This window comes from Pseudophryne corroboree, chromosome 6 (assembly GCF_028390025.1).
Source record: "Pseudophryne corroboree isolate aPseCor3 chromosome 6, aPseCor3.hap2, whole genome shotgun sequence".
NCBI classification, from domain to species: Eukaryota; Metazoa; Chordata; class Amphibia; order Anura; family Myobatrachidae; genus Pseudophryne; species Pseudophryne corroboree.
In genome coordinates this window covers 293,664,414-293,689,375 of record NC_086449.1, presented here as the reverse complement: position 1 = coordinate 293,689,375, position 24,962 = coordinate 293,664,414, and the positions used below count along the sequence as shown (strand labels likewise).

At 40.2% G+C, this 24,962-nt stretch overlaps 1 protein-coding gene across 1 annotated transcript in view; it reads left to right on the top strand.

The window, feature by feature from the left end:
- Positions 1-24,689, top strand: part of RFX7 (regulatory factor X7) — a 260,897-nt gene extending 236,208 nt beyond the window's left edge. Inside the window, exons 4-9 of the mRNA XM_063926143.1 lie at positions 2,286-2,408; positions 3,812-3,928; positions 6,071-6,155; positions 11,081-11,288; positions 17,599-17,894; positions 18,511-24,689. Coding sequence (XP_063782213.1) covers positions 2,286-2,408; positions 3,812-3,928; positions 6,071-6,155; positions 11,081-11,288; positions 17,599-17,894; positions 18,511-21,741 — 4,060 coding nt within the window. The 3' untranslated portion in view covers positions 21,742-24,689. The remainder of the gene's footprint in view (positions 1-2,285; positions 2,409-3,811; positions 3,929-6,070; positions 6,156-11,080; positions 11,289-17,598; positions 17,895-18,510) is intronic.
- Positions 24,690-24,962: the final 273 nt, after the last annotated feature.

Sequence of the window (24,962 nt, the reverse complement as noted above, 5' to 3'; positions counted from 1 at the left end):
CTTACCTTTCTCTTACAAGTGCGCCAACAAAGAGACAATCCTTTCCTTTCTAGTGTTTCTCTAAAATTCAACTATGGCTGACCTTTATGCAATGGCGTGCGATAACATTTTCCATAAATATACATTTATTCTAGTTACATAATCTACACTTCATAAAAACTGTAATAAAATGTTAGGAGCTTTATTTGGGTACTAATGATCTGTGCATTGTGTTTCTAGAATAAAGTTACTCTTTCATAGAACCATTTTAATCTGGGGCAAGGATGCTAATATAACAGATTCCATTGGCACAGTCATCTTCCCTCAACACCATCTCACTTGTCACCACAAAACCACATATGCACCCACACCACAGGCAGGGGTGGATTTAAGGGTGAGGGCGCCCATAGGCACAACAGTAATGGCCACCCCCTGCATATTATTTTTATTGATTGGTTATAAGTCATCATTTGATGATAGCCAATTTAATGGAATAATAAAAAAATAAAAAATAATCACTGATTTTTTTTTTTATCTTTAATTATATATACATATTAACTAACTAGGACAGCTTACAGGGGCAGTATGCACATGTTCTACCTGCTTACACTCCATTCAAGTTGGCATATGGTACAGTGAAGTGGAAACATTTTGCAGTTAGTGGTACTTTTTGGGCTGATGGTACCAATACAAGCGTCCAGGTGCCGCCCCTAAGCACAAGCCTCGCACGTACTTGCAGCCCAAATGAAGCAAAGAGAACTTACATTTAGGGCTTCAACCATCTCTATGCATAGACATCTATTCTGTATAACAGCACAGTTTCAGTGTCTCAGGACTTCTGCAGCTTCTCTCAAAAATGCAATCTCTTCTGAGGCCTCTTGCCTGACGCACAATGTGCCACTCTGGGCTCTCTCACTCAGCTTCTATACTGGGTGTCTTTCTGTAGCAAAGTTCAGTCTTTTCTTGGCACAGAGATGTCTTCAAACTGGTCACAAAAAATTCAAAGGTTTTGGGGCCCGTAGCCCCGAAACGTTGGAATTCTTGATGTGGCATTGAAAATAAGATATCTTGAATATAAGTTCTGTAATGCTGCATTCAGATCGCAAATGCCGGATCCTACCCGGTAAGAGAAACGTGTACTTACCGGGTGGGATCCGGCATTTGCGCTCCGTTGCTGGCTTTCCGACCTGGCAATATACCGGGTCGGTTGCCATAGCAGCGGAGGGCGCGGCAGGGGTGGAGGCGGCGCCGGGAGATGAGCTCAACTCCTGCGCCGCCTATGCTGTGAATGGGAGCCGTATCGCATCGGAACGGCTCCCATTCACACTGCGCCTGACCTGGTAATCAACCCGGTAATAACCCTTCTTTTTTACCGGGTTGAATTACGGGGTCAGGCGACCCGCTAATTCACCAAAGGACCTTTCACATCGCACACGGACCCGATTCGACACGGCAATATGCCGTGTCGATACCGGGTTTTTAGTGCGATGTGAAAGGGGTATAATAAGTTACACACAAATAGTAAGGGCTGAAACCCACAGGTACTAAAATGAGTTTCAGATGTTAAACTGTACTTACTGTATGCATCCCTATAAATGTCCTTTCCAAGATATAGAATGTATAGCACCTACTTATCATGCTATTGTGAAAACCACAAGAGTTTGCTTTTTATGCTGAACAGTTAGTCATATTCATAGATTCAAATATAAAAAAAAAAAGTTAAATGTGGTTTTGAGGTGTTGAGTTCCGCTGAACGCATTCGGGTATATTCTAATAGTTTTTAAATGTTTGGCCAATCTTGGCTCAGTTACGTGGTTATGTGCCAAAATATTCTTTACTTTTCCAAATGTCTTGTTATTTTGGTGGATGGAAAACAGCATTCAAATCACCTGCATTACAATCTAAGAAACACTGCTAAGACTTGCTGTATTACTTTAATGCCACTGACCGTTATTGAAGACAGTATGTTGGCAGAAGCCAACACTAAACCATAGCTTGCAGCATTTTATTAAGCTCATTTTGGGTCTAACCAGTCTGGAAGAGTTTATTTTACTAGTCTGTTTTAGTGGTTTACATTAATGACTGACATACGGATATTGAGCTGAAGTGAGGTAACTATGCAGAGCTGACCTGTGTAGAGCACCATACTGTATATCACTCATACTTAATAATAGCAATGCAGCTGGGCTGGCTACAATTGCACTTGGTCAACAGTGCAAACAAAAGCCTGTTCTAAACCGGTTCCTATACTTTGTTTTTAGGGGAAAAATGTCTTAATTTTGTTTTGTTTTTTACTCAATCCCTAGTGATCAGAGCTCATTGTCATCTAGCCGAGCTCAGCAAACTCATGCTTTCTCTTGGATTCGGAATACCTTAGAGGAGCACCCAGAGACTTCGCTGCCAAAGCAAGAGGTCTATGATGAATATAAGTAAGTTTGTACATACTTCTAATTATTGTGGAATTGTAATCCTACTGCTGCACTGAGTTTGATGTGTTTTGTATTTCTGTAGGTGTTTTTCATTTAACAATTTATTATTAAAATTACTCTGCTACTACTGGCTTTTGGGATGATTCCATTGTGGTCAGCTCTGTTGCACTGAGACAAACTGATCTACAGTATTTAGAGATTCTGCGAAGCTGTGAATGTTACTGGTATCAATATAGTACATTGCTCATCTGTTTTTGCTTTCCCTCACAAGATCCATTTGCTATTCTCACCATGCCAGTTGTTGTAAATAACAACTAAAAATAAGTTAATTATCCAACCAAACTGTGCCCATATTATCTACTTTCTGCAGGTGTGTTGTGGAGTATTAATGGCTCTTTGCTCCTCTTTCTCCTTGCAATCGAGATCATGCAATGGTAGAGGCTGCGTACACACTGCGATATAGCATTCATACCTCCAACGAATGGCATATTCGTGCAACGCGGGTGTGTATAGCTGATATGTCTGTGAACGACGTAGTTCACTGACATACCACACTGGCTCTGTAGCACAGACAATGTCGCTGTATCATGCAGACAATATACCTGTGTGTCTGGGCGTCCCTCCGGCCAACTGGTTATGCGGCCACAGGAACCGCTGACAATAACATCGCAGCTAGGTGGGCAAATTTAAATACACGCCCAGTGGTGATGTTTGCCCAGGCATATTGTGCAGCCAATTGTATACCTCACCGAATCGGATAGCCATCCGGCCGGTTGGTTGTAACAAATGTAACAGTCTCCTCCTACCCCAGTCTAGAACATCAGAAAGTGGGATCCATCGCCAGACTTTTACATTTTTTCTGCAGTGCAGCTGATCGCAGTAGTATAGGTGCTACTAAAGAACAACAACTCTGGTTTGTTAGGACACAATCATGAGCGGCCTTCTCTGTCAGTCTGTGTAACGCCAGAGTAGACCAGTGCAAGGTATAGTGAATCGCAAATCTCCTCAACTCTGGTGGTGCATAAAACAATGTATATTCTAGTACTTATCTCTTACATAATAAAGGAGTAAATGTCTCCTCCATCTATTTGCATGAACAAAATGCCATATAATGCAAAAGATAGATCTTGTTTGGCATTCGCACTGCGTCGGTGTGGCCCAATTCAAGATCTCTGCTTTAAAGGTAGACTACAGTACAGGAAAATAGATCAGTTACTGTAATTTAGCATTCATCCTGACTTGTAGGATATTTATTATTTTTATCTTGGTCACTAATATTCATCTCATTTAACTTCTTCATTGGTGTTTGTTATAATGCCATGGGAAATGGCTGTACTGGGGTAGGTTTATCTGGAGTAATTCTTCTTTTCTTGGCATCACATGTGTGTGTTCTTGTCTTTCAGGAGCTATTGTGACAATCTTGGCTATCACCCACTAAGTGCTGCTGACTTTGGAAAGATTATGAAAAACGTGTTTCCAAACATGAAGGCACGTCGCCTGGGCACAAGAGGCAAATCTAAATATCCTTCACTTTAAGAGGGTCCGAATGTGCATGGCCCCTTCACACAGCATCTATTGTTGTAACTCAACTTGCAGCTAAATTTAGTAGGAAAACACACTGCAGATGAAAAACAATGTGCAGTATAGTACGTGGAAAAGAGAGACGATGTAGGAGCAGCTACCGCCTTCAGAATAAGAAAAATTGTAGCGCTCATCAGTTGTCTAGTATTTTTACCTTGGTAGTACAAGCAATGTCTTAATTATAAATAACATCCAGAGAGAACTGGCGTACTGTCAACAGTTTATTATATATATATATATATATATATATATATATATATATATATTTAGAGAACGTTTGCACTTTCAGCAACCTTTATTTATTATCAGTTATTTATATAGCGCACACATATTCCGCAACGCTTTACAGAGAATATTTGGCCATTCACATCAGTCCCTGCCCCAGTCTATTGGTTTGTGAGTGCCCTCTTGTGGGGAAAAAATATTTTGTTTTTCTTTTTGGCCTGGCCTCTTTCTGTTTTTTTTTTTTTTTTTTTTAACAAATGTATTTTGATCATCCACTTACAGATGTTCATGGTTATTATACATGGGTTTAGAATTGTTCTGTGGATACTGTTGTAGCAAATGAAGAGACCAGAGTATTATGCTGTATCCAGGGTCAATGGCAATCAACACTTGACCCACTAATGGGCAACAGGCAGGCAGGTAACCGGCGAGCTTTCTGCGTCCAGTAGTTCTGTGTGTCTTATCTGACTTATTGTATTGTCCACTCTGTCCTATAGCGGGGAATAAGGCTGAATTGGAGCAGTCGGTTTTTGTATCATAAGACCAGCTCAGGGAGTTGATGTAGCATATCCAATTAGAGGGGGAGGCGGGAGTGTAGTGTATCCTGCAGCATACTCAGCCACCTTCTGCGGGCTTTGGGGGTGATTGAAACCTGATCGGTGTTGCAATTTTTGTTGTCCTGCGATCACATAGTCGCCACCCAAGGGGTAATGAACATTCGCCCGTGCAAATATGCGATCGCATGTGTACGCCGTGCGAACATGTCCCTCAGTCAGCGGACAGCTGCAAATCCGTTCGTAACTCTCTCACCATCGAATGGTTTTTCCAGTGTGTACAAACAGGCTGATCGGAGTCGGAGCTGGCATCACACACCCTCCCAGAAAATGTTTGGGCACTCCTGCGTTTTTCCTGACACTCCCTGAAAACGGTCAGTTACCACCCACAAACACTCTCTTCCTGTCAATCAGCTTGCGAATGGCTGTGCGATCGAAATTTTCGCACCAGCTTGTCGCTGTTTGGCGACTCGTGTGCCCATTGCTGTGCATGTGCAGTCAATCGATAAGCGCCCACTGTGTGAAGCGCACAGCAGCTATCTGGTCTAAATCGGGCCATATGTTTGTGAAGGTAAGCTATATTTAGACTGATTAGATTAACCACTAAATGGTAGCAGATAGGGAGGTGACAGGAGCAGGAGGCTGGCATGTGAGGAATTTACTGTTTTGTGAGCATCTGGGAGTTTCAAAGTAATTTTGGAGCAAAATGAGTTATGTCAGGGTGACTAGGTACATTTGGGGTTGGTTGTTTTAATTGTGGAGATTAAGGGTAATGTGCAGCCCTTATTAAACAGTAGAGAGCTTCATGTATGACCGTTGAACTATATCAGGTTGCCCATTATCTGCCATATGTATATAATTACTACTTATACAACAATTGCTGTCTGTTAATACATTTTTTACAAACTGATCTTTAGATCAGAATATTTTAAATAACAAAGAATCTGTGATCAAGTAGAAATAATGACTCTCACAGTGATCTTTCTATTTGGAATATATCTCATATCTATATATTTCATACTATCAATAAAATCTAAAGTGTTTGGAACTTTAACTTTAATTTTAAAGTGAAAATACAGCAATATGAATAAACAGGGTAAAATATCAATTGGCTCAATTAGTAAGTATAACTTCTCCAGAGAGAAATATCTGATAGTATAAAAACTTTAGCGGACAATTATGTAAACCATAACATTTTGCTGTAACAAATAGTAGACTTGGGTTTATTATTTTATGTGCTCCAGTATACAGTTGTTCATTTCCATTCTGCTGCTACTGTAGAGGTGACCTTAACTATATTACGTATTGCTACAGCGGGCTGAGGAAGAAGGCGTTTGTGCACATGCCATCACTGCCCAACCTGGACTTCAACAAAACTGGAGATGGGGTAATGATAAGTTTCATTTTTTATTACTGCGGTTATTTATTTTTTATGCTTCTTCATTCCTCAGGATACAATACTAGCAGAGTTTATAAGAATGCTATTGGACATGTAATTTCCATACATCATAGCCCGTTTTGTGATCTAACTGCTAGAAGGTTAGGTTGAATACTGAATAATAGGTTGAAAGTTTGATATTGCGTCTACCATGTTATATTCCTGTTCTTTCTATTTCTCTACTAGTCCATTGATATAGGTCACTATGGGGGGATTAATTACTTGCGGTATTTTACAGTGGCTAATTGATCCCCTGGGGCTATTCAATTAACCCAAAAGTCAGCCTGCCAGCAGCACTTTTGGGAGATTTTTTTTTTTTTATACTAGTTTTAATGCGAAAAATCCCTGATAACTAGAGGGTTCACAGATGCCACAACCCTGTTAACACACAAATACACAAACTTTCCACGTATTGTGTGTTGGCACCCATTAACACATTAAGTTAATGGGCTTTAACAAGGTGCACGGGTTAAAAAGTGTTTGGAATTAAATAGCTTTGGGCATTAAAGCCTAAGGCTACCACCATTTTTCACCCACGTTAATTGAATTCCCCTTATGTCTTGTTTCAAACATACGTAAATTATAAATAATGTACAGGTGTGTGAGAAGGATTCATGGCAAGAAAAAGACCTCTTGGTATTTAAAGAAGACTCTTTAGCTTGCTGATTTATATATTAACAGTTTTTAATATAACACTATTTATATATTAACAGTTTCTTATATAGCGCAGCAAATTCCGCTGCGTTTTACAATTGGCTTTGTCGTCTTACCTTCGCCGTCAGAGGTGCAGTGATGGTAGAATGATCCCTGGTATGAATAGTTGTTTCAACCACCAATTCTTGGTTCACAGCATCCTGTGCAAAGTGTGAACCTCTTTTTGAACTTTTCAATTACCTGCGGACTCCTGGGCAGGCATCAGTAGTTCCAGATTTTCTTCAACGCTATTGTTACTGAATCACAATTCCAATAAGCCTTTTCCACCTCTGTCACTCACTGGGGCACTGTATATTATGCCCAGCGTAATCCTGCCCCCCCCCCCCTCTCCCCCTTCTTTATCCCATCTCTTTCCCCCACCCTATGGGGTATATGCAATTGCGGTCGAATTGCTGCAAATGTCGAAAAACGGGGCATTTTCGACACCAAAAAAATATTCGACAATGCAATACAGTACTTTTCGACAAAAAAACAGACTTTTCAGATTCGACTTTTTAAAATTCGACAGTTGTCAAATTCGACATGTCTGCAATGGTAAAAATGCGGCTTTTCGACAAAAGTATATTCAATTGAAGAATGTCGATTCGACAACAGTGCTTTTCGACAGTTATTTTGTCAATTTCATTCCGCCTCGCTTTGCTGGCGGAATCTAATAAAAAATTTTTAAAAACATGTTTTTTTTGTGTTTTTTTTATTGCTATTAGCATATCTATTTATATTAGAAGGGATTAGGTACTTGGTTTGTCTATTAGGAGACACAACTATTATTTATATATTTTTTAAAATAATATTTTTTTTTAACTGACTAAAAGAGAGAGAGCATGGTTTTCAGTGGGAAGGGGTGGGAATGGTTTAAAATCCAGAAAAAAAAATGTGTGGGGTCCCCCCTCCTAAGCAAAACCAGCCTCGGGCTCTTTGAGCCGGTCCTGGTTGTAAAAATACGGGTGGAAAATTGACAGGGGATCCCCCGTATTTTTAGAACCAGCACCGGGCTCTGCGTCCGGTCCTGGTGCAAAAAATACGGGGGACAAAAAACGAAGGGGTCCCCCGTATTTTTAACACCAGCATCGGGCTCCACTAGTCAGAGAGATAATGCCACAGCCGGGGGACACTTTTATATCGGTCCCTGCGGCAAAAAAACAAACCGCATACCCGATCCATGCACTGAAAGGGGTCCCATGTTTACACAGGGACCCCTTTCCCCGAATGCTGAGACCCCCCCGTGACTCCTGTCACAGAGGGTCCCTTCAGCCAATCAGGGAGCGCCACGTTGTGGCACTCTCCTGATTGGCTATGCGCGTCTGAGCTGTCAGACAGCGCATCGCACAGCCGCTCCATTATCTTCAATGGTGGGAACTTTGCGGTCAGCGGTGAGGTTACCCGTGGTCAGCCGCTGACAGAAGTCACGGGGGGTCTCAGCATTCGGGGAAAGGGGTCCCATGTGTAAACATGGGACCCCTTTTAGTGCGTGGATCGGGTATGCGGTTTGTTTTTTGCCAAGTACGTGGATTACAAAAAAAACAGGACACACTGGATTTAGGCGAGTATAATTTTATTTTCAGGTACCCCGGATTCTACTTGGAGACGTGAACATAGGTAAGTATGTGTGTGTCGGCATGTATGTAATAAAGTTTTACTTTCACGGTGTGCGTGTCCTGTTTCTATTTGGGTATTTTTTTTTTGCAGTAGAACTACAGGTACCAGCGGGCCCGTCTCCCCCCCCCCCCCCCCCGCATGCTGGTACTTGTGGTTCTCCAAGTACCAGCTTGCGGGGGAGGCTTGCTGGGACTTGTAGTTCTTCTGCAAAAAACAATATTCTTTGATTTTACACAAGGCTATCAGCCCCCCATCCGCAGCCCATGGATGGGGGGGACAGCCTCGGACTTCACCCCTGGCCCTTGGGTGGCTGGAGGGGGGGACCCCTTGATTTAAGGGGTTCCCACTCCTCCAGGGTACCCCAACCAGGGGTGACTAGTTAGTGATTCAATGCCAGGGCCGCAGGGACCGATATAAAAGTGTCCCCCGGCTGTGGCATTATCTCTCTGACTAGTGGAGCCCGGTGCTCTTGGAGTCGGCGTGTGAACATAGGTAAGTATGTGTGTGTCGGCATGTATGTAATAAAGTTTTACTTTCACGGTGTGCGTGTCCTGTTTTTATTTGGGTATTTTTTTTGCAGAAGAACTACAGGTACCAGCCCCCCCCTCCCCCCCCCCCCCCCCGCATGCTGGTACTTGTGGTTCCTCAAGTACTAGCTTGCGGGGGAGGCTTGCTGGGACTTGTAGTTCTTCTGCAAAAAACAATATTCTTTGATTTTACACAAGGCTATCAGCCCCCCATGGGGGGGGGGACAGCGTCGGGCTTCACCCCTGGCCCTTGGGTGGCTGGAGGGGGGGGGACCCCTTGATTTAAGGGATCCCCTCTCCTCCAGGGTACCCCGGCCAGGGGTGACTAGTTGGGGATTTAATGCCACGGCCGCAGGGACCGGTATAAAAGTGTCCCCCGGCTGTGGAATTATCTCTCCAGCTAGTGGAGCCCGGTGCTGGTGTTTAAAATACGGGGGACCCCTACGTTTTTTGTCCCCCGTATTTTTTGCACCAGGACCGGACGCAGAGCCCGGTGCTGGTTCTAAAAATACGGGGGATCCCCTGTCAATTTTTTCCCCGTATTTTTACAACCAGGACCGGCTCAAAGAGCCTGAGGCTGGTTATGCTTAGGAGGGGGGACCCCACGCAATTTTTTTTTAGGGTTTTTTAACCATTTTTGTGCCGTCCGAAAAGTTAAATCCAGGACGCACACTATCCGTCAATTGGTACGTTTTTCGACAGCGGGACTGTCGAATCCGTTTTTTATTGAATATGTCGAATTCCGGCACCCACCGCCCGGGATTCGACGGTCGAATTGTGTCGAATTTAAAAACGGGCGAAAAAAAGACGCAATTCGTCCGGAATTGCATATTCCCCTATGTCTGCTCCTTTTCCTGTGGCTCTATCATTTCTCTATTTTCCTTCATTTTTTTGGCCCCTTATTTCCCATTTTCCCCTTCTCATCTTTTATCTCTTCCCCATATTTACTATTTTATTTCAGCTGTGTACTTTAGTATCTCTTAATTTAGTTTTCTTATTCTTATAATGCATCCAAAAGACAGACAAACAGCAGAAAACTGTATGTTTTAGCAACTTTTGAATGGGTATCTTGTTATGCTTACCTTGCCCTTAGATCAGGGGATAGGCATCTCCGTGTATGTTTTCCGAGTGTCTGGAGATAACCTCTCCTCTGGTGTGAGTGTGCTTGTCTCTGACGTGATTTGGCATGCCCATGGCGGCGCTCAGAACCTGCTGTGATTGGCCGGCATATCTCTCAGCCTGCTGCTGCTGCTGATGATGATTCACACAGCAGTCCCATCAGTTCCTAAGACATTAATGATTTTCTGATGGGTATTTTTACCCTTGTCCATTATTCCATGTGGTAAATCTAGGTGCACTCATGGATTGCCTCATGCCTAAATTACATGGTATCTCAGTTCTGCAATAGTTGCAGGGCTTAAGGGGATTTCTTCATAGTTTTTCCCTGGAAAGTAATCTACCTTTTTCTTCCTCCTTTCTGTTCGTCATCATCATGCCTTGGACAAGCTTATGATAACAGCAATTTATTGTACTGTTTCCATGGACTTGTCTCTTTAGCTGAAGATAAATAACTAATGAGCAGACTCCAACTCTGTGCCAATAGCAATTGTGGTTCCTGACTTCTCTGGATATACAGCCAGTCACATGAGGACACACGACCTGTTCAAACAGCTAGGGGTGATTTGGGTCGGCCACCATGTGAAGCTGTTTTCTGTATAACTGCTCTCAGCACTGCCGATCTATGGCTGCTTTTCAATGAAGGTCCAGCTAATAAATTGGAGACGCGCACTCTGTATCAGATCTGACAGTATATCCATAAAATATTAAAACATTTGCCTTAGAACATTAAAATGAAATTAACACTCCAATTTGGCTAGGCGTTTTGCTCATTTTGTGGGACACACCAAAAATCTTTTGTTTTCTAATGCCCTATTTTATTCAATATTAACTACTACAAAATGGTGACCGCTACTTTTATCTTGTATGTTCCTGTTACTGCAAATTTATACTGTGCTGACCAGTTCTCCTCCTTTTCAGCTGGATGGAATGGAGGTATCGGCTCAGCTGCAGAATGCGGATGAAGAAGTTGTGTCTGCAGCTTGCCGTCTGGTTTGTGAGTGGGCGCAGAAGGTCCTCAGTCAGCCATTTGATTCAGTTTTGGAATTAGCACGTTTTCTCGTTAAAAGTCACTACATTGGCACTAAATCCATGGCAGCTTTAACTGTAATGGCAGGTGACTCGGCAGGTATGTTTTGAACTTTTAAATGTGCTGTGAGTTTTTATGAATTCTCTTCAATGTGTGTAAAAGAAAATTCAAACTAATGTTTTTTTTTTTATTCATTTATTTCAATATATATTCTGTTTTCTACTACAGTATGTGCATTTTTCACTGGTGCTGCTGCTGCTCATTCTGAAATAGCCTCATAAACATGTTTTTGTGTGTGTGTGTGTGTGTGTGTGTGTGTGTGTGTGTGTGTGTGTGTGTGTGTGTGTGTGTGTGTGTGTGTGTGTGTGTGTGTGGAAAAGGAGGGGGGTGGCTTTATCATTAAAATGACTTTCCTTGCAAGATTATTTAAATTGAAGTAATTTTAGTACATTAGAAATTACCTGTCACTAATTATACATTTATGACAGCACTACAAACATGAAGAGGGCATGGGAACATGCTCGCTAGCTAAATAGCATTTAACATTTGTTTTTTAAATAAAACAATCAGGTGCAAATGTAATTTTGTTTTTTCCTGCCGGCTGCCACAAGATGGTGCCAAGGGGGGAACAGTTGAATTGCTCCAGTGGCCACCTATTAAACAATTAAATTGGCCATTAGTGTGTCCTGAAGGTACTCTGTGACGATGTATCTTTGTTCACTTTTGTCTCACCCCATAGGTTCTCAGAAAAATTTTCAATGATTCCTTACTGCAATAATAACCTTTTGTTATGTGTCTGTTATGCCCATATTTGTTGTGTGCCGGTACTGTGCCCATATTTGTTGTGTGCCGGTGTTATGCCCACGTTTTTGTATTATGGCCATGTTTGTTATGCATTTGTATTATGCCTACATTTGCAATGCATCTGTATTATGCATTATGCCTGCAATTGTTTTGCAACAGTATTATTCCAACATTTGTTGTGTGCTGGTATTATGCCCACATTTGTTATGCGCCGGTATTGTGTCCACATTTGTAACTTTGTGGTTGTATTTAAAAACATAGAAACATAGAATTTGACGGAAGATAAGAACCACTTGGCCCATCTGGTCTGCCCATTTCTTTTATCCTTTAGGTAATCGCAACCCTTTTTGAACCTTAATTCTTTGTAAGGATATTCATATGCCTATCCCAAGCATGTTTAAATTGCTCTACAGTCTTAGCCTCTACTACTTCTGATGGGATGCTATTCCACTTATCCACTACCCTTTCTGTGAAGTAATTTTTCCTTAAATTTCCCCTGAACCTGCCTCCCTCCAGTTTCAGTGTATGTCCTTGAGTTCTAATACTTCTCTTCCTTTGAAGAATGTTTCCCTCCTGAACTTTGTTGAAACCTTTGGTATATTTGAAAGTTTCTATCATGTCTCCCCTTTCCCTTCTCTCCTCCATACTATACATGTTAAGATCTTTTAGCCTTTCCGGGTACGTTTTGTGATGTAGGCCATGCACCATTTTAGTTGCCCTTCTTTGTACACTCTCTAATGTATTTATATCCTTCTGGAGATATGGTCTCCAGAACTGGACACAGTATTCCAGATGAGGTCGCACCAATGACCTATACAGTGGCATTATTACTTCTCTTTTCCTGCTACTGATTCCTCTCCCTATGCAACCAAGCATCTGACTTGCCTTTCTCATTGCTTTGTTGCATTGCTTTCCTGCCTTTAAGTCACTTGAAATAGTGACTCCTAAATCCCTTTCCTCCTCAGTAGTTTCCATTATAGTACCCTTGATACTATATTTAGCCTTTGGGTTTTTGAGACCCAAGTGCATGATTTTGCATTTTTTAGCATTAAACTGTAGTTGCCATGTTCTTGACCATTTTTCAAGCCTAGCTAGGTCATCAATCATTTGTTTTACCCCTCCTGGTGTGTCTACCCTGTTGCATATCTTTGTATCATCTGCAAAAAGGCATACTTTCCCTTCAATACCATTTGCAATGTCACCAACAAAGATATTAAAGAGAACTGGTCCGAGTACAGATCCCTGGGGTACTCCACTGGTAACATTTCCCTCCATAGATTGTACTCCATTAACTATAACTGTCTGTTTCCTATCCTGCAACCAGGTTCTTATCCATTTAACTATTTTATAATCCACCCCCACACGTTCAAGTTTATTTAGCAGTCTGCGATGTGGGACAGTGTAAAATGCCTTACTAAAGCTACATCTACAGCTCCCCCTTGATCTATTATTTTCACCACAGAGTCAAAAAAGTCAATAAGATTTGTTTGGCATGATCTCCCACCAGTAAATCCATGCTGTTTTGGATCCTGTAAGTTGTTTGATTTAAGATATTCCACAACTCTTTCTTTTTGTAGTTTTTTCCATTACTTTCCCTACTACTGATGTAAAGCTTTCTGGACTGTAGTTACTTGCTTCTTCCTTGCTTCCACTTTTGTACAGTGGAACTACATTTGGTCTTTTCCAGTCCTCTGGAATGGCACCTGTATTTGGTGACTGGTTAAATAATTCTGTTAATGGTGCCACCAGCACATCTTTTAGCTCTTTTAGTATCCTTGGGTGTATCCCTTCTGGCCCCATTGATTTATCCACTTTTAGTTTTGAAAGTTCAGTTAGGACCTTCTCCTCTGTAAATGTACTTTCATCTACCTTATTTTTATGAATGTCCTTGCAACATAACTGGGGCCCCTTCCCTTCTCCTTCTGTAGTAAATACTGAGCAAAAATAATTATTTAGGTGATCTGCTATTGCCTTGTCTCTCTCCACCAAATTCTCACTCTCTGTCTTAAGTCTTATTATTCCTCCATTTGATTTTCTCCTTTCATTTATATACTTAAAAAAAGTTTTGCCCCCTTTATCTACTGACTGGGCCATTTTCTCCTCAGCTTCTGCCTTTGCACGTCTGATCACTTTATTAGCATCCTTCCGTCTGTCAAGATACACCTCTTTGTCATTATTATTTTGAGTCTGTTTGTATTTCCTAAAAGCCATCTTTTTTGCTTTCACATTAGTTGATACTTCTTTTGTGAACCACACTGGCTTCCTTTTCCTGGTGCTTTTCCTAACCCTTTTGATACAAAGGTCTGTTGCCCTTAGTATTGCACTTTGCAGTTTTTGCCATCTCTCCTGCACCCCTTCCAAGTTCCTCCAGTCCGCCAATGAATCACTTGTATAAGTTTGTAGAGTATTTATTATGTTTCCGTATTATGCTCTTATTTGCTACTATGAGAGGAATTCAATTGCCCATATTAATTTTTCATGCAGTAAAAACGGGACCTCAATTTTCTTTTTTTTGTGCTATCCAATTAGAGCCCATTTTTACCACAGAAATAAGAAACCGTTTTTGAGAAAAAACACACAGGATCCAGGGCAATTTTTTCGCATAAACACGGATGCGAAAACCAGGTCACTTATCTGGGGGGGCTTTCTACTGCCTCCGTGACAGACTGCCCATGACAAGTATCCACTGGGAATAGGGTAATTATGAAAGCGGGGAGGGGTCGTAGCAGAGGGCTGACTGAGGTTACCCCAATCCCTTTACAAGTATACTATTCAAAAATGGGATGTCCTGAGACAGACGCGTGCATTCAGAGTCTAAATGGCAGACTCAGGGAATTGGCTAAAATCACACAGCTTTTTTGTATGTAGTAGTCTTAGTAATTTTGTCATGCAGAAACACTACTGCTAAGAAAAAGAAAGCCTTTCCAAATGTAAATCCAGTCACAATACACCCGTGTGCTTCTGATGCTGGAATCTTTAATCATGCACCCTAAAGCAACTTGGGGTACTACTTTCTCCCAGATCAAGACTAGATGCTCCAAGGTTGTTTCAAAAATATCTGAACCAAGGGTGCAACTGTGAATGTAGACACGCACATCTGCGTCTCCATTGCTCTGCTTTCTAGCTAAAAAAAAAGTTTTTTAAATTGTTTTTAAACAAGTATACAACACACATGACATCATAATCAGTTACAAGGAAAAGCCAGTTCCATACAGTCTTAAATCTTTCTACGTAATAACTTATGATCAAAACACTAATAATAAATAATATAAAAAATATCATATTATAAAAACCTGTAGCTATCTAAACTCCTAAACAGAATAATCCAAATATAACTATCACAGTTCTCAATATCTGCCTACAATGATTTATAGATAATACTAGTTATAAGATTTTTAAATTGCAATTCCATTTCATAGGCTGTAAATACCAAATAATACATCTTTTATCCATCCATCCAGAAACCTTTCAATGTTAATAAGCCACTGGTGGAAAACTCTTGTATTACCCCAGGACAGTCAAAAGGATTCCGTTTCGAAGCTGTGATCTTAGAACGTACTTACTTACAATATACAAAAGGGATTTCTACTGTAGCTGTATGTTCTCTTAATATGAGCAAGTTAACTATGGGTATCTGGAGGCATAACGACTAAAAGAGATACATAATTAAAAAGGAAAACCATTCTAAAGCATTAATATAATATGCAAAAATGATTGCTGCCTCCATGTGTGGGCGACTGAATACATTAAGGATTTTTTCAGCTATAAATGTAGTATCTAGTCTGCTGCTCTTTACCTCCAGAGGGCTACAGATACACATTTTACTACTTGGAATCATGGAATGGAAGCATCATTCCAGACACTATAAACACAAAGGGAGTGTATCCAGCCACTTCCAGAACAGAAATATGAGATGGTTTTTTTTTTTTTTTTCTTGTACTACAAAAGGCACATCATTGGGATTTCCCTGTAAAGGAAGATCTCTTTGTGATAGGTTGCGATTAATATTGCACCTTGTTTTTGCTGTTTTTAGTGTTTCATGGATCCGTCTGGTCGTTCCATTATCCCCCAGTATTGGTGTTGCATGGCAACCAGGCACTTGCTGTCTGTAACTATCCCTGGAGCTGCTTACTTTTAGGTGCTTGTTATAGCTTCTGAAGTACATCTTTACACTTGACTGTAATTTAGGATCAAGGACGATAGGAAGCAGGCAGAGCATTGACTCCAGGTGATGGGTTAACCACAGAACAGCCAGGGTACTTTTTATAGTATTAGTGACCACAGATAATAGGCTTCATGCAGGATTTTTATGCTATGAGTAGAGTGTATTGCTCATATATAACCCCTAAAAGGACTGTTACAGATAACTTAGTGTTAGTAAGGATATGCAAAGAGTACAAGATAGTACACACTTTACATGGTGGAACTCCAGAAATAAATCCATTCAGCAGCAGGACATATCAAGTATTGACTGTTTTGCAACAAACAAGAATAAGGTACCGATTAGGTGGGAAGTAGTTGCTATGTCAATATTTGCAATTTCGCCACCACAATATCGACAGTTATGTCAGTATTGTTGAAATGTCCACATTAAAAGGTTACACTGCTGCAGGGTATGGTTAAGAGATAGTGTACTTACTACAGATGACTCCGCCGGACCTCTGCATCAACTGACCACAAAACACTGCCGGAGCCAGTAAGTGAAGCTTCTGCACTATCGGAACTGTTTTGTTGACATTTTAATCGTGTACATTTCACCAGTGTCGACATGGTTAATGTTTTCATACGAAACATGTCAACATGATGAATGTAGACAAAACAAACCTAACCCCCCTTGCGTCTATCTTGGCAAACTCATACCAAATCCTAGGCTCTAGGTTTTATAAATCCTAGAGAAGAATGATATTAGGACCGTGGTTCCCAACCACGGTTCTCTAGTAGCCCAGTTCATATTTTCCAGGTCTCCTCACAGGATTGCAAGTGAAATAATTTGCTCCACCTGTGGGTCTTTTATAATGTGTCAGTGAGTAATGAATACACCTGTTCAACTTCTAGGTGACCTGGAAAACACGAACTGTTGGCAGTGCTTGAGGACTGAGGTTGGGAACCACTGTATTAGGATATAACAGTTGATTAATTATGATATCTATCTATATATCTATATATATATATATATCTATATATATATATATATATATATAATGTGTGTGCGTGTGTGTGTGTGTGTGTGTTTTGCTGCTTATTAGTTGAAATCAGGTGTGAATGTTTCTTTTGTTTTGTTTTTTAGCTTATTTGCTTTGCCTTTGTAGTTTTTTTCATCTGCATTACACAAATGGATGTTCCAGTTAACATGCAAATTAAGATTTTAATTGTCAATACTTTTTGGGATGGATTTAGTATTTAAAAGCTTGAATGTAGTGCTTCCATGCTATAATATACATTTAGATATTTAGGTATTTCATCTGTAATACTTAAATTTTAATAAGGATAATTCTGTTATTCCACCTTATTTCTATCCTTGTAGCTCACGTAGAATGAAAGAGCGCAGAGTGTACCTAAATACTTGTTAGCAGAAAAGTAACCAGGTGTTCCTGTCTTCCTGTAGGATTAAAAGGAATAACACAGGCATCTGCATTTGTACCTATGTCTGAAAGCAATGCCTTCCATCCTCAAGTGAAGACCTTAGCTTCCCCTGTAGATGCTAAACAACAGTTACAGCGGAAAATCCAGAAGAAACAGCAGGAACAAAAACTTCAGTCGCCTTTACCAGGAGAATTGCACATGAAGAAACAAGACGGACCTGCTCCCAATGGAATCACTAGCATCTGTAACGGAAGCCCTGCAATCCTCTCTCCACAGCCTATTGGAATTGTTGTGGCAGCTGTTCCTAGCCCAATTCCGGTAATCTCAGGAGTAGTTTGTCTTTTATGAAGACTTGTGTTCTTAGGCAGTTGGTTATCATTATGCCGTGGTCCTCATTTACATAGTTTATAGGATCATGCTTTTTATGTTATAATAACCTTGAATGAATATCCTTTAGCAAACATCACAAGCACAATTTTCATGTCCTATTAGCCTGCATCTACAAGGATGCTTTTTATAGGGAGAAATTACAGGAATATAATTTTTCATACTTGCATAATCTGCAATTTTCCACACACCCAAATTATTTTGAGGTGGCGGCCTTTAAGTGTTTTTGCTGTTATAAAATACATTACACATATACACTGACTTTTTAAAGATGAGATGACTGCTCATTAACATTTTATGTTGTCCATTCTGCCATTCAGGGTCACAGTGTATTTATATTTATCTTGGGATTTGCAATACCCGTTAGACCTTTTTGTAATTGCTGAGTTAAACACAATGTAGAGGGCAGCACATAGGAGGATTGGTAGATAATAAAATACCTGGGTGTAGTGAACAACCTAAATTTACTTGTCTACTGTTTAGACTTAACTGTGTACTTCATGTTTCTAGATGTCTTTGATTTTCCTAATTTGTTTTATTCTGACAGGTACAAAGAAACCGGCCACTTGTGACCTCGCCTAGTCCCATTGGCTCATCTGAGGGGAAGGTTCTGCCACTCAACGTTCAAGTAGTTACCCAGCATATGCAGTCTGTAAAGCAGTCGCCAAAGACACCCCAAAATGTTCCAGCAAGCCCTGTTGGTGATCGATCTGCTAGACATCGCTACCCTCAAATTTTGCCTAAGCCAGCCAGTTCTAATGCATTGACGATCCGCTCACCCACCACTGTGGTTTTCACCAGTAGCCCAATTAAGACCGTTGTGCCAGCACCACATGTCAGCTCTCTGAACGTTGTAAAGATGACAACAATATCACTTGCCCCTAGCAATGCTAGCCCTTCACTGAAACAACCCCAACCTGTAAATAGCAACGGAGGCTCAGTAGATGATAATAGGTCTGTGCCACAAATCAAAAATGGCTCTGTAGTTTCACTGCAGTCTCCTGTACCGAGGATAGGCACACCTGTTGCATCGTTAATAGAGGTTAAAACAGAGCCTGAAATACTGACAGGGGAAAACCAGGTACAGTTGCAAGAGAACACAGATGGTTCCAAATCCAGAAAAGGTACCCCTGTGATGTCTTTCATACCCAAAGTCATTCAGGAGAAACTGACTCAAGGTGACACTCAGACTGTCAGAGGCCTTGATCAGAGAGCAGAAGGAACAAGGACCAAATGCAAAAGCCGTTCAGTTGAAGGTGCTCCTGTTTTCTCAGCAAGCAGCAGTCAAGGCACTGTGACGTTCTGTGTTGCACCCCAGAGTTTATTTAACAATAGCCCCAGTCCAAACACTAATACTGACCCGGCTGGAAAAGACATTAGACTGTCTAACAAAAGTCCAAGAAAACGTTTGACTGCTTCACAGCAGGACATGCAGATACCACCAGCGAAAAAATCACTTATTGGGCAGATGTCTTCTGTCACTGCTGAAAGTCAGAGGCCAGGAGGAGGGGTTGCTGTTAAGAAAATTCAAAAAGCACTGGCCGCAAAGAGTGATAATACAGTAACTGTTGCTCTAATAGCCAGCAAAGGCTCTCAACCAGGGAATAATACTGAAATGGTGGCAAATTATTCCTTGAACTGTGTTATGGAAAAGGCCTCTGATTCCCCCGAAGAACTTATGGCTACGTCACAGGACCTTAAGGTAAAACTAGAAGGCAGTGTCTTTAAGTTTGTGAGTGATTCAAAGTCAGAGAACCCTTTTAATCAAAGTGCATGGCAAGAGATTGCTGAAAGTTCAGATTTCACATCTGGAAACTGTGAGCAGCCTCAAAGGATTGGCGTTATGGATATTCCAGGAACTTCTGGTGCTAATAACATGCAAAAAACTGTTTGGGAAGCAGTGGACTTTGAAGGACTACAACAGGACGCTTACAGCCAGCAACTTGAGGATTCGTCTTTGAATCAGCTACAAGCACATTCTTCTAACCAGTTACCTCGGCGCTCTGATCTGTCAGATCCGCCTACAAATGACAATTTCTTTTCATTTGATGATGATCTCACACAGGACAGCATTGTTGAGGAACTGGTGCTTATGGAGGAGCAAATGTCAATGAACAACAATTCTCAGAATTATGGTACTTTAAGTATGGTGCTCCAAAACCAAGCAACGGCTGCCCATGGTACACCAGTACCCACCCATTCAAGCAGTGCTCACTTCTACCATTCAGTACATAGCAGTGGTACTCCAGTTCACACACCTACTCCAACACCCACTCCAACTTTAACCCCAACACCCACATCAGAGATGATTTCTGGCACTCAGAGCTTGTCAAGAGAGAGTCCATGTTCTCGATTAGCTCAAACAACACCTGTAGATAGTGCTCTAGGCAGTAGCCGACACACACCAGTTGGGACCCCACATTCTAACTGCAGTAGCAGTGTTCCTCCAAGTCCAGTTGAATGCAGGAATCCTTTTGCATTTACCCCTATTAACTCCAGCATCTCTTATCATGATGCTAGCATTGTTTCGAGTAGTCCTGTTAAACCAATGCAAAGGCCCATGGCTACTCACCCAGACAAAACTAAGCTAGAGTGGATGAATAATGGCTATAGCTCTGTTGGCAACTCTTCTGTTTCTAGTCATGGCATTCTTTCAACTTATAAGGAGCTAGTGGAGGACAGTTTCAGAAAGCCACATGCTTTTGCCGTGCCTGGTCAGTCATATCAGTCTCAGACGAGGCATCATGACAATCACTTTGGACGTTTGACCCCTGTGTCTCCAGTTCAGCATCAGCTAAGCAGTACCAGCAAACAGGAGGGTTTTGCCGTTCCCGCTCCTTTAGACAGCAAAGGAACAGGTACATCGGGAAACAACAATTTCAGGTGTCGTAGTGTCAGCCCAGCTGTTCACCGCCAACGTAATTTAAGTGGAAATACAAATTGCACTGCTTCAAATAATGCTCCACGATCTAATGTGACTGCTTTTGGCTCTGTAGTTGCTCAAGAAGTCCATAATATACTTACAAATGTCCAATCAGACACCAGTGCCAACAGCATAGCGCAAAGAAGTCAGTCAGTCCCCTTAACCTTAATGATGCAAACTGCTTTCCCATCGCTGCAGAAGCAGAACAACACACAGAATATCACCCATGTTTTATTAAACAAACTGGATTCTGACCGTGATGATGCAGTTCGAGGGTTGGGAATAAACAATATGCCTTCTAACTATACTGCAAGAATGAATCTCACTCAGATTTTGGAAACATCTCCCATGTTTTCTGGTGCCAATCAACAAAATATGATGAATTCCAGCACTTCAGCTTATGAATTCCAAACGCCAGCTTACCTCACGAAAAACAGCAGTACTGATTCAATTGGTTTTACTACTGGAGACAGCCAAGCACAATCTGAAATTGGAGAGCAGCAGCTCGATTTCAGTAGCACTGTTAAAGACCTGCTAGATGGAGAAAGCCTCCAAACTAACCAGCAACTTGTTGTTCAAGTGGCTTCAGATTTGAACAATGCCTCTGATTTCTCCAATGACATCCGGTTGTCTTCTGAACTCTCAGGCAGCATCAATGATCTGAACACTCTAGATCCAAACCTGTTGTTTGATCCAGGTCGACAACATGTACAGGACGATGAAGCTACACTGGAGGAGCTGAACAATGATCCCTTGTTCCAGCAGATCTGTAATGAATCTATTAATTCCATGACCTCATCTGGATTTGATTGGATAGAGAGCAAAGACCATCCTACAGTTGAAATGTTGGGTTAAACTTGTACTATAATGTAGCACACTGTATCAAAACAAAAAAGGCAGACGTTGTATTTGTCTTAATAGAAGTGCCTCCCGCAGCAGAAACATTTATAATTATGAGCTTTTGAAAAGTTTTGCTGCACAGGTTCTCTATATGTCATCTTGTTCTCAACATGATAATCATTTAATCTGCAGTACATGGCCAGTTGGCGAGCCAGTATTAAGTCCATTTTTGTGTTTTTGGTTTTGTTTTTTTTGTCCCTTCTGGTATGATTTCATTTTAGCTGACAAATTCATATCTTGCTACACTAATTAAAACATGATTTTATTCTAATATTTTTAAGCTAAATCTAGAACTTGCTGCTTACATGTATAAAGTTTGGTTGTAAGCAATGAGTTGGCCACTTCATTTTTTTTAAAGTATGGTGACATGGGTACCCACATGAATTACCATATCATTTGTGGCATATGTTAGTTTTTAAGCAAAGAAAATAAAATAGAATTTGTATCCCATTAAGGACTAATAACTTCAAACAGCAGTTACATTAATATAAATGCACTAAAATGTGTTGGGGTTTTGTTTGTTTTTTCAGTTTTTTTTTATCATTTAAACACATATGACCTCATATGACCTTTTTTATTTTATTTTTTTATTTAATGGATTTTTTTCACATGAGCTAAAAATATAAATATTTTCCAGTGAGGGTAAGGAAGGAGTGGATTCGACAAAGGGGCAGTAGAAAGCGAGCTGGTATTAAACCAGATAATACTGCCATGCAGCCTACTCACCTGAACTGGAATGGTAACTGATATTAAGCTCTGATGTTTCTAATATCTGTACATATTAGAAAGTGTGTATTTGTTGCATGTGTTTATTTTCACAGAAAAGTTGCAAATGGACTACAAATACCATTGCGGTTCTTACTCCGTTTTTACCTAAGATGCTTGCATGCACCACAGTGGCTGCCCTCCTTTTATAGTTAGGGTGTAAAGGCATTCATTTGGAACATCAAATCTAGAACCTAGGAAAAGGGGTTCCCTTTGAAGATATCCTTCATATTTTTTTAACATTTTTTTGCATAAGTCACTTTCTTATCTCACGTATCCAAGATGGCTGTTGGGTTAGAGAGCATACTTCTATGACTTTTACAACCAAACATGCATTTCAGAATTAAGAAGCAGTCCTGAAAAGGTTTTTTTTTGTTTGTTTTGTTTTTGTAATGCATGTTAAACAATTTTAGCTATGTGTACAAGCTTGGATATGCTCAAACTTCCTAAACCCATGTTCTATCTTTGGCAGCACTTCACAAATTACTTCTGAAGAATAACATAACCGAATACTTACCAACTGCAGCGCTGGCCCAGTCCATAATCTAATGGAAGTTTTATAGTTGTATAGCATATTAAATATGATTGTGGTTTTATCTCTGCCAGTTTCTGTTGCTTTGGATAAAAAAAAATAAAAAAAACCAGAGGAAAAAAATGCAAAACCAGACAACTATCATTGTGTATCATCTTACCAAAAGGTGCTATGGCCAACTCAGAGCTCTGTAAACCTGATTGTGATAGTGAGTTTACTTGGCTGTTCTGTGTTTTTGCTGGTATTTTAAAATGTATTTATTTCTTTTAAATACCTGCTCTTAGTACTTGTTACATTGAGATGGAGCACTATTGCGTACCAAAGTATTATAAGGAAAGAAACCCAAAGGATAATTTGTTATATTTTGGTCTAAGCAGGCATTTATAATACAACCTGTGAAAATATGTCAAGGGTATTTGGACCATAGCTAGTAATTCGCAGTTTATCCTATAGTCGTTACAATTATTATAATCCTTAAATCAATTTCCCGCTAGATTAGTGTGCAGTATTTGCTGAATGTGTGATGTAGGCTGTTCTTGCGGTGAAAGAATGATGTTAGTTTTGCTAGCGTTGGAAAAATCGTCGTAAAGTCAAATTGGCAATGCAAACACTTACAATCTTGATGAGAGGCATTTTATCTCCTCGCTCTGCCTGGAAACTAATTAAGAAAGGTTTTAAACTTCCTGTTATAGGGGCAGTTCTTGGAACAGAAGCAAAGAATCACAAACAAGTTCTCAGGTTCACTTATTGCACTATACTTCTGCTGAACCTGTGGCACGGCACCTCTTTTTGGATAAATGCAACTATTTTGCCCCAGAGTTAGACAAAAAAAAAAAAAAAAAAAACCTTAAAAAAATAGTTATGAATTTCATTCTATTAAGAAGAAAATACAGAATGTCATAAAAATGACATACAATTGTCTTATGTAGCAATGTGCATTAATCTCAGTGAGATATTTCTATTTCTTATTCTCTTACATGAGAATATTACAGCAGGAAGAAATTAAGTTTTAGTTGCTTCACCGTGTTAATACATGATCACAAAATGTGCATGTGTGTATTACCTTGTACAGTCTCAGTATATTCCTGTAACCACTTTTTGCTGTATTAAATACTTGTTCTGTGTTGACCAGGCAAACTTAGTTATTCACAGGTTATTTCCTTTTTATGTTTACTAACTCAGCTTCGTTATTGTTAAATATGTTTTTCTGAAGGTTTTTTTTGTTATTTTTTTTTTTTTTTACTGTTTTAATGTTTTAAAACTGAAAACTAAATAAATGACCTTTGTATCATGATATACAGCATCATGAAAATAATCATTTTGCAAAAGGCTGCAATACTCAGACCTTTGGACTATGAAAGGGAGATTATCGTATGCATTGCATCTGAGTCACTGTACAGACCCAACATAATGTGCGTTATCTGCAGCACATAACGGAAACAATCGCCTTTCATCTTTTCATATTCCTCAAGTAAAAAAGAAAAAGAAAAAAATTACCCCCTGTTTTGTTGTCTGTTGTACTGCTGAAACTACAGTAGTTTAAAATTGCAGTAGATTTTCAGTTATGTTTTTTTATGGAAAGTGCTCAAAATTGTTTTTTTAATGTTTTCAGAAATAATAAATAAATATTTTATATGAAAGTGTTTGTTTCTCTTTTTGTTTGCCACCAGTTGTGATTGATTTGATTTGCAAGAGTGTGATCATCAGTGTATGTAATGCTTTCAAGTAACCTGCAAATGATAAAGAAACGTTACGCAGTTACTGACTCTGAAAGCAGCATCCGATTGTTTGTAATTGTTCTTCAAGTAACAAGTAGTGCTGTAAAATTGCTGATCTGTGATAATTAAAGGGGGATTTAACAAAGTTTTGAGAGAGAAAA